At 45.1% G+C, this 12,907-nt stretch overlaps 1 protein-coding gene across 2 annotated transcripts in view; it reads right to left on the bottom strand.

Moving 5' to 3' along the window:
- The window catches only part of KHDRBS1 (KH RNA binding domain containing, signal transduction associated 1), a 33,407-nt gene extending 29,076 nt beyond the window's left edge, over window positions 1-4,331 (bottom strand). Inside the window, exon 1 of one of the 2 annotated variants that reach the window (XR_011467178.1) lies at window positions 3,709-4,331. Coding sequence is in view for 1 of the 2 variants with exons in the window: in XM_014481597.2 (XP_014337083.2) it covers window positions 3,709-4,090 (382 nt within the window). In the remaining variant the exon portion in view is untranslated. The remainder of the gene's footprint in view (window positions 1-3,708) is intronic. The other variant, XM_014481597.2, reaches the window with a different exon arrangement.
- Between the last annotated feature and the right edge of the window lie 8,576 nt (window positions 4,332-12,907).

The following is a 12,907-nucleotide window of genomic DNA, read 5'->3' as shown; positions in this document are numbered from 1 at the left end:
TGATATTTTTCCATCATGCAATGAACATGAATATTCATTCACCAACTATTTAGTAAGAAGCCACTTTGTGCAGTACTCTTAAAGGAACAGAAGACACAGCTGTGAACAAAGCAGACAAAAGATCCCTGCCCTGGTAGAGCTGACATTCTGGTCATAAAGAGGGGGTAGCCAACAAGCAAACACATTAACTACAACATATGGTGCATCAGATGCTGATAAGTACAAAATAAGGTTAAGCTGGGAAAGGGAGAGGGAGGGCTGGGAAGGCCAGAATGGTCTGGTTCTTGTGGCACCTCTTGGGAAACGGGCAGAGCTGCCTGGAGGAGTCACAGTCCCAAGTGCTATGCTCTCTGGGTTTCCTCCTCCTTCTATGTCTTGGTCTCGTTACCTTCACTGATCTGTTGGCTAGACTATGATGTGTTCAGATTTTCTTTTAATATTTTAGCACACATAAATTTTTTTGTGTACAATTTGTTGCAGGCACTATAGTGAGGGATGGGGGAGTGGTGAGCAAAGAGGTTTAGGTGTGAGGATCCAGACTTAGACTGACTTCAAATCTTCCTTATGAAGTTTATTGATTTTGTTACCTTAGGCAAATTATTTAATCTGCTTGTCTTGGTTTCCTCATATGTAGAAATAAACATAAGAGTAATAAGAGTAACTTCCTCTTAGTAAGGTTAATAGTTGATGTAAAGTGCTCAGACCAGTGTCCAGCATCCAGCATAGTGTTAGTCGTATTTTTCCTACACGTATCCTCATCACAGAGTTTAACTACTATTGTCTTCTCAGTCTCATTTCCTCACAATTGGTCAACTTTACTACAATCCCTTTTCCAGATCATTCAAAAATATCTTAAATTAACTATACTCAACTTAAAAAAACCTTAAAAGCTGGGTCCAACATATATCAACATTTATCCATGCTAAGAGTCTTCCTGGGTAGCTCAGCTGGTAAACAATCTGCCTACAATGCAGGAGACCCAGGTTCAATTCCTGGGTCTGGAGGTTCCCCTGGAAAAGGGATAGGCTACCCACTCCAGTATTTTCGGGTTTCCCTGCTGGCTCAAATAGTAAACAATCTGCCTGCAATGCGGGAGATCTGGGTTCGATCCCTGGGTTGGGAAGATCCCTAGAGGCAGGCATGGCAACCCACTCCAGTATTCTTGCCTGGAGAATCCCCATGGACAGAGGAGCCTGGCGGGCTATAGTCCATGGAGTTGCAAAGAGTTGGACATGACTAAACCACTAAGCACAGCACACTCATACTGAGAAGTATTCACGTTTCCCAAGTCAGCTCTCTCAATGAGCCAGCATTACCTCAACCCCCTTTCTCCAATTAAAATTCAATTTGGTTAAAGAAAAAAAGACATAAAAAAAGCTTTGGACTTCTCCAGTGGTCCAGTGGTTAAGAATCCATCCTGCAATGCAGGGGACCTAGGTTTGATACATGGCCCTGGGGTCTAAGATCCCACATGCCACAAAGTAATGAAGCTTATCGGTGGAAACTAAGACCTGACACAGTCAAACAAATAAATTATATATATATTTTTAAAAAGTGAGAGGAAAAAAAGCTCAAATTAAAAAAAAAAATTAAAGCACACTCTCTTGTGACAAAAGTTAAGCAGTAAGAGAACGGTGAAATTTTTATGTTAACTTATAAGGATCAGGCTTTCCTGGTGGCTCATATGGTAAAGAATCTGCCTGCAATGCAGAAGACCTGGGTTCGATCCCTGGGTAAGGAAGATTCCCCTGGAGGAGGGCATGGCAACCCACTCCAGTATTCTAGCCTGGAGAATCCCATGGACAGAGGAGCATGGTAAGCTACTGTCCATGGGGTCACAAAGAGTCGAACATGACTGAGCAACTAACACCTTCACTATAAGGATTAAGTTTTTGATAGCTACTCTAAGAAATCGTATTTTACTTAAAAGACTAGACTAGCATTGGACACCTGATGTGCGCAGAATGGCAAGAAAAATTTTGTGTTTTCATCCTAACTGTGTACCACAAATTTACAACTAGGAGAAAATTGGTGGCAAGTTATTAGCTAATGATTATAGGTCAAAAGGAACTGTGCCAGAGCTTTTTATACAACATTTAATCCTCACAATTCACCACCCCACTTTACAGATGAGCTTAGTGAGATTCAGAAAGTTTCCCAAGAGTAGATGACTAGTCAAGAGCTAGAATTTCAAACCCAAGTCAACACCTTACAGTTTTAAAGTTTGTTATTTTATTCTCACACATTTAATCTGGACTGTTTGAAGACGCAAAATAAAAATAAGACCCATCAACTTTTACCATTGTCTGAAGTTCTTGAACCTACACGTACTTGCTTTCAAACAACTGGTATTTGCTATATGCAAGACAATATGAAAAACATAAAGATTAAAAAAATCTTTCCTTGCCCTCAAAGAGTTTGCCAGAAGAACACAATGAACAGTAATGTTTCAAACAATCTGACTGTGTTAGAGAAGAGCAAAGCACAGAGTTGAAACCGTAAGCAGTTTATTTAAATGTTATTCTTGAATGTCTCGGGCTTTGTTTACTGTTTAAAAGTAAAGGTCTCTGATGTTGGGAGATAGAGAACAAACGCAGGGGAAACGGTATTTTCATATGGGGCCTGTCCATTATTTCAATCCTGCCAAAGGGTCCAACTACTCACTCAGTGTTGGAAGGTTTTGAATTTTTATTTGGTTATAAAATTTAGGTATCATAAGACACTCTTATTATACCGTTTTAACAAGAAGAGAGAGCAAAATAGGCGGCTTTCGGGAGAAATCAGAGCGACTAGATGATGGCTAGTTTTGAGCAAAAAAGGAGCGCTAGTCTACAGACAGAGAACAAAGACTACTATTCCTTATCTGTTTCACTACTGAAAAGAGCAGGGGAGGAGGCCACGCAAACTTCTGTCAATTTTTTCCCCCATCTGATTGGGAATGCCACGCAAACCATCCTTAACTCTCTATCACCCCTTCACCGTCTGTAGGTTTATTTTTTTTTCCCCTTTCTTGAATGCACAACACACATTATAAAATAAAGGGATCCAAAACGTCTGGCTCGGCAGAAATGACCATCTTATTGCCGAGATCGGAAATATAATTCGGAAAACCTCAAGCTCGGATTCCCACAGGTTGCTCCTGCCTCCAAGCAACTCAAGCTCCAGTTACCGCTAAGTCCGATCGGCCCCTGCGGCCGCGGCGCGCTGGACAGGGCACCCCAGTCTCACCCCATCTCACCTCGTCCCCCGCCCCCACTCACGGTCCCTCCGGGCTCAGGCTGCCTTCACCTCCTACACTCTCAGTTGAGGCGCCAACCGCCACCCGCGATCAAACAAGCTTCCCCTTTGGGGGAAGGGGGAGATGAAGGTTCCTTTCTGGAAGAATCTGAGCACTCGGAGCGCAGGGCAGCTGTAAGAGGGGAGGCGGAAGGGTCGGCCAAAGGGGCGGGGAACGCGGCATTTATCCATCAAGATCTTTGCGCTAAGAGATCGCCAAGTTCCCTCCGGGCCTCCTCTGCAGCCTAGAAATTCTCCCTCGCACTCTGGGCCGGGATGGGAACGTGGGATCTTAAGCTTCCGAAGATGAGGATGAGAGGAGTCCACGACTGCCTGCGTCCTCAGGGAACGGGAAGCAAGAGGAACAAAGCCGCTACCACCCATGCCCCCGGGTGGCCGGGCGACCCAGAGGGACCCCAGAGGCCCGCTTACCTGCCGTCAGCAACTGCATGGCGTGAGTGAAGGACGGGTCGAGCGAGTCCTTCTCGGCCATGAGTTCGGGCAGATACTTGTTCTCTGGCTCCATCTTGACGGAGGCAGTGGCTGAGGGGGGCAGTAGAGGGGTCGGCGCTGGACCGCCCACTGTCGCGTCGGGACCGGTGGCCGAGGGCGGCAGCAGCGGTGGCGGCTGCGTGGCGGGCGAGGCCCGGGCACCCCCGCGAGACCCTCCTCCGCCTCCCCGGGACCGGTGAGGCAGCGGCGGCTGCCGAGGGGGCGCCTGACGCACAGAGGGGTGGGCACCTGAGGGGTCCATGGAGCCGCTGCGGCCCGAGGACCGGCTCATGCGCGCGGCGGGGTCGTCCCGGCGCTGCATTGGGAAAGATGTGCGATTAAGGGATCGAGGAAGCGACGCGGTAGCGGCGGAGGCCCGAGCGGCGGCGGCCCGAGCGGCGGTTGGCGGGGGTGGGAGAGCGGGAGCGATAGCGACCAAAGCCGACCCGAGCGACCCAGCAAAAGAGAGCACCGGAAATGAGGCGGCGCGCGTGCGCAGCCAGCCACCGGCACCGCCCTTGGGTCTCTCCGCGGAGAACAAAGTCCCCGGTCGGGCCACGGCGCCTGCGCACCGCCGCGGAGTCCGAAGAAGTCGCCTCCCCGCTCCCCTTTTCCCTCTGAGCCCTCCAGGCCTGGTACTTGTGCGCGTGCGCGGGAGGCCGCGGGCTCCGTTCGTTTCTTTTCCACGTGACTCGGCGTTAGCGGGACACGTGTCTCCTCCCTTTTCTGGCCGAGCGCACGGAGGGGGCGGGGGCTGTGGAATGTCTTTGTCTGCGCGCGAGCCCGCGGAGTGTGGGGCGGGAGACCTGTTACTCGCTGGGCCACGCCTCCAACGGCTGAGCTGGGGCGGGGGGGGGGACCCGGGGGGGATGCCTGTACTCAGTCGGGTGGGTCGGGGTGGGGGGTGGTTACTGAAGAATGAAAGGAGACCCTCCCGGGGGATGCGGGAGGGGAAGGAGAGATAATTGGGGCTGACTGGGCAGAAGGAGACGAGGGTGAGAGGCACAGGGAGATTAGAGTGAAGAAGGAACGACTAAGGGAGAGTCTGACGTAGGGTTGAGGGGTGGAGATGCGGCCAGACTTGGAGGGGGCCATTGAGGAAGGATTGGTCAGTGGAAAGACTGAAGGCTATTGGAGGAGTTAAACTAAGAGGGAGGGTTCAGATCGGAGACCTGATATCCAGCCAGAAAAAGGGCCCCAGACCGAAGCAGGGAATCGAAGAAATCGTGTCCTGTCGTTTCCAGTATAGTAGGTTCTTAGACATACCCGTTGTTGATCAGAGAAGTCGTCTGAAAGGTGAAGCATTTTAACTTTCTGCATATAGTACTGCTTTCTGCAGATTGTGTTTCACAAAAAAAAAGTGGGGTAGAGGCCAGCTCTTTAATCTGTGATGGTTGCATCATTCGGGTGGCTTCTTCTGCTGATGTGAGTGCTAATCCTCCTGCTGTAAATCATCTTTCCACACTTGCTCAAAGAGATAGACCCTTAGCACAGCTCTCAAGGCCAAGGTATTATAGTGGACAGTCTCCCACAGCGTACTCCTTATCCTGGGGTGCTATATGCAGATGAAGGCTAGGTCTTTACTTTCCATAAACTCTAACACTTGGTACCTTCTCTAACCCTTCCCCCACAGATTTTTTTTTTGCTTCTCTCATTCGAAGCATTTGCTCTCATCCCTTTTCCTTCTGGATCTGTTGCCCTAATAAGCCCACGCTTTCCAAAAGCATTTCTGGAAATTGTCTTCTGGGTGCCTAAAAACTGCTGATTTTTAGATTTGAAACTTAGAAGCCTTCAGCTTAGGGAACATTAGGGCTTGGCTGCCTTCTTGGGGGTAGGGAGATAAATCACCAGCAGGAATGAGAACAAAACAAAATCTCCATAAATTATCACACTTGTATCTCCAGTGTCTAGGCAGTACATTACTTTGAGGTCACATAGATAGTTTATAATCAAGGAGGAGGAAAAAAGAAAGGAATGTTTTTGGATAATTGTAATGAAGACTGTAATGTGACAAATGCCCAAAGATAAATAAATATTAGGTGGGATTAGAGTTCAAAGTGGAAGTTAGATTTCAGCCAGGGGAGAATGAATTCCAAGCAAAGTGTGAATACATGAACAGAGATGAGAATGTCACAGATGTGTTTAAGGTATGGGAGTAATCCATTTGTGGACTGTGGAAAAATAGGTGAGTTGAGAGAGCGAGTGTATGGAGGAGGGGAAAGGGAGTGAAGAGGATTTATAGCTCCCTTGCGATTAATTTCTGCTGTTGTCCTTGAAATTCCTGCTTGGGTGGTGGTGTTACAAATGTCCGAAGTGTCCTTGCTCTGTAATGAGATGCTCAGCTGGAGGTACCTTGAGCTGAGGCTAATAAAACTTTGATAAAGAAGTGTCTGAGAAGGCGCTGGGTAGTGGTATCTGTGGGTTTCTAGACTAGACTCAACATTTTGGGAGGCTGTCAGACCTTTACTTACTTTGTCGAAAGGTGGGGTTGAAGAGAAGTTTGAACCTTCCTAGCGAGATACAAAAACAGTTATCTCTGAGGTAATATGTTGTGACCCTGCAGTGTGTTCACCAAGTAGGCGAAGCAACAGCCTTCTGTTTGGGGGTTGGGGTGGGGTCTTCCCTGGGGTCAGGGAAGAGTAATTCCTGTCCTGAAAGACTGGAGGTCTGGATTTCATTTTGTGTGGACCACGATATACTGTGCCCCACCTTCACCTGAAGGTATTAACAGCATGGCCTTGTGAAGAAACTGACTTTGGAGTGAGGCAGACAAATTCAAAGCCAGCTATGCCTTGTTCTTGCTGTATACCATTAGTAAAACTATAACCTGTCTGAGCCTTAGTTTCTTCCTCTCTAAAGTTGAGTTGATGATATCTACCTTGCAGAGTTGTTGTGAGCATTAACAAATAACAGTGTAAACCTCCTGGGTTTATAAGCAGAATCAGGATAGTTGTTATTCCATTTAGCGCCTAGTGAAGATTTTTGGGTGTTTCCTGTTAGCTGTGGATCTGAAAGGCCTGTTCTCTAATCTGTCTCATTTTCACTGACTGTAGCTAGATTTTGTTTTGGAGGTGGGAGAGAGAAGTTTCTTCTACCCTGTTTGCTCCCTGCATTCAGTTTCTATGGTGTAGGATGCAAGATTAATTGAGAGCATTGTGATTCAGATGGAGTTAGGTCCGAATCTGGCTTACCTGCTGGATGATTGAGTGCATTACTTAAACTTCCTCAGCCTTGCTTTCTCCTCTTTGATAAACAAGGGATCATAACAATACCTACCTTGGGGTTGTTAGGATTAAACAGATAGTGTTTGTAAAGCACTCAGCACGGGAACTGGCAATTAGTAGGTGCTTGATAAGCGATAGTGGCCATTGTTATTATTTTACTGAGTACCTTATTGCTTGTTTTCACTTTCATGTGAGTCCCTAACAGAGGGGCTGGAAGGACTTTTTTTTTTTTTTTTTTTTTTTTTCACGTAGCTGCTTGACTTGTGCTTGATCCATGAATGGAGGACCGGCAGGCCCCGTCTGCCTTCCCTGCTTTGCGGTCAGTTCCCAAGAGTTGAAGGGCTCCAGCCTGGAGCTCTCCAGCTCTCCCTGGGCCGGAGAGTTTCTCTTCTATCCATCTGTTTAAGCGTAAACATCTATGGTGCCAAATATGTGGAGGATATGGAAGGAGAAAGGGAGACCAAAATTCAATATTTAAAATTTTTCTAAGATTTAAAAAATTTTAAATTAGAGTATATTTGATTTGCAATGTTGTATTAGTCTTGGGCACACAGTAAACTGAATCCATTATGCACATACATTATCCATTCTCTTTCAGATTCTTCTCCCATATAGGCCACCTACAGAATATGGAGTATGGAGTAGAGTTCCTTGTGCTATATAGTAGGTCCTTAAGACTCTACACATGGACATCACCAGATGGTCAACAGCGAAATCACATTGATTATATTCTTTGCAGCCAAAGATGGAAAAGCTCTATACAGTCAGCAAAAACAAGACTGGGAGCTGACTGTGGCTCAGATCATGAACTCCTTATTGCCAAATTCAGACTTAAATTGAAGAAAGTAGGGAAAACCACTAGACCATTCAGGCATGACCTAAATCAAATTCCTTATGATTCTACAGTGGAAGTGAGAAATAGATTTAAGGGACTAGATCTGATAGATAGAGTGCCTGATGAACTATGGACGGAGGTTCACGACATTTTACAGGAGACAGGGATCAAGACCATCCCATGGAAAAGAAATGCAAAAAAGCAAAATGGCTGTCTGGGGAGGCCTTACAAATAGCTGTGAAAAGGAGAAAAGGAAAGATATAAGCATCTGAATGCAGAGTTCCAAAGAATAGCAAGAAGAGATAAGAAAGCCTTCCTCAGTGATCAATGCAAAGAAATAGAGGAAAACAACAGAATGGGAAAGACTAGAGATCTTTTCAAGAAAATTAGAGATACCAAGGGAACGTTTCATGCAAAGATGGGCTCGATAAAGGACAGAAATTGTATGGACCTAACAAAAGCAGAAGATATTAAGAAGAGGTGGCAAGGATACGCAGAAGAACTATACAAAAAAGATCTTCACACGACCAAGATAATCACGGTGGTGTGATCACTGACCTAGAGCCAGACATCCTGGAATGTGAAGTCAAGTGGGCCTTAGAAAGCATCACTATGAACAAAGCTAGTGGAGGTGATGGAATTCCAGTGGAGCTATTTCAAATCCTGAAAGATGATGCTGTGAAAGTGCTGCACTCAATATGCCAGCAAATTTGGAAAACTCAGCAGTGGCCACAGGACTGGAAAAGGTCAGTTTTCATTCCAAAGAAATGCCTAAAGAAAGGCAATGCCAAAGAATGGTCAAACTACCGCACAATTGCACTCATCTCACACACTAGTAAAGTAATGCTCAAAATTCTCCAAGCCAGGCTTCAGCAATACCTGAACCCTGAACTTCAAGATGTTCAAGCTGGTTTTAGAAAAGGCAGAGGAACCAAAGATCAAATTGCCAACATCTTCTGAATCATGGAAAAAGCAAGAGAGTTCCAGAAAAACATCTATTTCTGCTTTATTGACTATGCCAAAGCCTTTGACTGTGTGGATCACAATAATCTGTGGAAAATTCTGAAAGAGATGGGAATACCAGACCACCTGACCTGCCTCTTGAGAAATCTGTATGCAGGTCAGGAAGCAACAGTTAAACTGGACATGGAACAACAGACTGGTTCCAAATAGGAAAAGGAGTACGTCAAGGCTGTATATTGTCACCCTGTTTATTTAACTTATATGCAGAGTACATTATGAGAAATGCTGGGCTGGAAGAAGCACAAGCTGGAATCAAGATTGCCAGGAGAAATATCAATAACCTCAGATATGCAGATGACACCACCCTTATGGCAGAAAGTGAAGAACTAAAGAGCCTCTTGATGAAAGTGAAAGAGGAGAGTGAAAAGTTGGCTTAAAGCTCAACATTCAGAAAACGAAGATCATGGCATCCAGTCCATCATTTCATGGCAAATAGATGGGGAAACAGTGGAAACAGTGTCAGACTTTATTTTTTGGGGCTCCAAAATCACTGCAGATGGTGACTGCAGCCATGAAATTAAAAGACACTTACTCCTTGGAAGGAAAGTTATGACCAACCTAGATAGCATATTGAAAAGCAGAGACATTACTTTGCCAACAAAGGTCCATCTAGTCAAGGCTATGGTTTTTCCAGTGGTCATGTATGGATGTGAGAGTTGGACTGTGAAGAAGGCTGAGTGCTGAAGAATTGATGCTTTTGAAGTGTGTTGGAGAAGACTCTTGAGAGCCCCTTGGACTGCAAGGAGATCCAACCAGTTCATTCTGAAGGAGATCAGCCCTGGGATTTCTTTGGAAGGAATGATGCTAAAGCTGAAACTCCAGTACTTTGGCCACCTCATGTGAAGAGTTGACTCATTGGAAAAGACTCTGATGCTGGGAGGGGTTGGGGGCAGAAGGAGAAGGGGACGACAGAGAATGAGGTGGCTGGATGGCATCACTGACTCGATGGAGGTGAGTCTGAGTGAACTCCGGGAGTTGGTGATGGACAGGGAGGCCTGGCGTGCTGTGATTCATGGGGTCGCAAAGAGTCGGACACGACTGAGTGACTGAACTGAACTGAACTGATTATCTATTTTGTGTTTAGTAGTGTGTATATGTCAATTCCAATCTTCCAATTTATCCCTCCCCCGTCTAAGATTTTTTAATTATTATAAATCTATGCTTTGATTATTTAGCATCTCTGTGCTTCGTTTTTTCTTTTATACAATGGGGTTAAACTACACCTGCGACTTCCTTGGTGGTCCAACGGTTAGATTCTGTGTTTCTGCTGCAGGAGGCATGGGTTTGATTCCTAGTGGGGAGCTAAGATCCCACATACCTTGTGGTGCAGCCAAAAACAAAAGGGCAAACAAACAAAAAAAATACCCCTACTACCTACTTCATAGGGCTGTTTGAGGACTCAAAGAGCACATTTATACAAAGTAGAGTAATGCCCAGAAGATTACAAATGTCAAATAAATAGCACATTTTATTATAAAAATAATATGCTTCTAGTTTTAAGGAAAATCAACCATAAGAAAGGAAGAAAGTGAAAAGTAAAATTCCCCTTAAAACCTGGCCCATTCACTTGACTGTGCTTTTCTAAATATATCCACTATTCAGTGGTTGCTTATGTAAACGTCTAGACATTTTTAAGCATCTGTATGTGAGTCTGTCCTTTTTGTTTTAAACACAAACTGAAATATACTATATGAACAGTTTTTGACTTATTTTTAAATGAAATACTCTATTCAAATATCCCTTATCAGTATATGTAAATCTACTTCATTTCTCATGGTAGGATATTATTCCACCAAGTACTTCTCATTACCTTCTGATGGAAATGTAGGTTTTTCCAGCTTTTCAGTGTTACAAATGATACTGCAACGAACATCATCCTACAGAACATCTTTGTGCACTGATATCAATATACTCATAGCATAAATTCCTAGAAATGACACAATAAAACTGTACCTAGCAACATCCTCTTCTCCAACCTCCTCAATCAATTCTGGCTATTCTCGTCCCATAGTTTTTTTAAACCTGATTTTATTTTTTCATGGAAGAGCATTTCATTTTAAACATAGCAGTGTGTAATGTCAATCCCAAACTCATAGTCTTATCCCCCACTGCCAGTAACCATAAGCTAGTTCTCTATTTGTTTTGTAGATAAGTTCATTTGTATCTTTTTAAAGACTGCATATAAGCGATATTGTATGATATTTGTCTTTCTCTGTCGGACTTACTTTACTCAGTATGATAATCTCCAGGTCTACACATGTTGCTGCAAATGGCATTATTTCATTCTTTTTAATGGCGGAATAATATTCCATTGCATATATGCACTACATCTCCTTTATTTTCCTTCCTGTAGTTTTGGTCTTTGCCTCTGTGGTGTGGTGGATGAAAATGGCATGATGGCCAACACTGAATAAGAGTCCATGCCCTCAAGGAGCTTACTGTAGAGTGAAGAGGACAAATATGTAAATCAAGAGTTATCAGGCAGTGTGAAAAGTGCTTAATCACAAAGGACTATACCAAGGGCTGCTGGAATGCACAGGAAGGAGTGACTGGCCAACTGCCAACATAAATGAGGGAAGGTGAGATTTGGATGAAAGTTGCCAGGTGAAGTGGGGGCAGGGCATTTTAAATGTTGGGAGTTCAGACCTGGGTCCTGTGCCTAATATCCATACTCCATGATCTGGAATTTAGATCTCTAACCCAAACTTCTGTGTTCCAAATGCAGATAGCCAATTGCATCCTGTTACATCCCCCTATTGATGTCCCAGAGACCCATCAAACTCACCATGTCCCCAGTAGAACTCACACTTGCAGTGCTGCTTCAGGGCTCAGATGACTTGAGAAACTAACTCCTTCAATTAGACCCAGGCTTGCTCCAGCACTTGAGAGCATCATGTGCCAGCAACACTTAAGGAGGAATCCACTTCCAGGGCCAGGCTGCTTGTTTGCCTCACTCTAGTCCAGGGGTGCTGTTAGCATTCCTACAGAAGGCACCCTTCCTGGGGTCAGTGGGCAGGGACAAAGGGGGTCAGTGTGGGGCTGATGTGCCCAATGACTTGGCCCCAACACTTAGTCTGACAGTCGCTTATGAAAAGTCCCTAGAAGTGTCCCCAAGATACTTGAAGGGAAATTTGTAGGGGGAACAACAGGAACTTGGAATGATTAGTGTTCGTATGGCTTTGTTTGAGTTCACAGGGTTATGAGGCCTGTGTAATATTTGGATTATAATAATTTTTTATGCCTGTCCCCCTTGTGTGCAGGAACTATTTCTGTCTTTATATATAGACAGAGGCTGGAACAAAACAGGCATTTGCTAAACGTGTCTTGCTAAACTCTCTTTCTCCCCGTTGCTTTCACCACCAGCCTGCTTCTCCTCCCAAGTTCCCTGTCTTAGGGACTAGCACCCCCAAACTCACCACAAAGCCAGGAATCTGAGAGTCATCTTTAACTTCTCTCTATTGCCTCACTGCTCTATGCCCACCCTATGAAATCCATGCCTGAACCTTTTTGTTGTTTACTTCATAAATATTGCCTCTCTGTGTTTCTCTGTCTCCACTACCTGTGTCTCCATCTTAGGTGCCATAATACCTCACCTGAACTTCTGCAACCTCTGAACTGGTCCCCAACTTCTCCTTTTGCTCCTACCCCTCTTCTCTATTTCTCTACCCAGAAGCCAGCGTAGTGTTTTCCAGATGTAAATCTGATCATGTCTGTCTATCTCACACACATACAAACATCCTTAGTTAAACCTCTTCAGTGGCTTGCCACTGTCCTTAGAATAAAGACCAGAACCCTCACCACGTCTGATCCAGCCCTGCCTGCATGGTGAGCCCTGCCTGGCTTTCCTGCTTCATTTCATGCCATTCTTCTCCTCAGTTCCTGTGCTTGGCAACCCAGCTCTTTTTCAGTTCCTCAAGCAAGCCAGACTAAGGCCTCCCCCAGACTGCACACTTTCTGGTTCCTTTGCCTAAACTCCAAATATGTCTTTCCTCCCCTCAGTCAAGTTCCCCTGCCTCTGCCTCTTTTCATTGTTGTTGTTGTTTAGTCGCTAAGTTGT

Source organism: Bos mutus, chromosome 2 (genome assembly GCF_027580195.1).
Source record: "Bos mutus isolate GX-2022 chromosome 2, NWIPB_WYAK_1.1, whole genome shotgun sequence".
NCBI classification, from domain to species: Eukaryota; Metazoa; Chordata; class Mammalia; order Artiodactyla; family Bovidae; genus Bos; species Bos mutus.
Note: the sequence above shows the minus strand (reverse complement) of the source record. Positions and strands in the feature narration are given on the sequence as shown.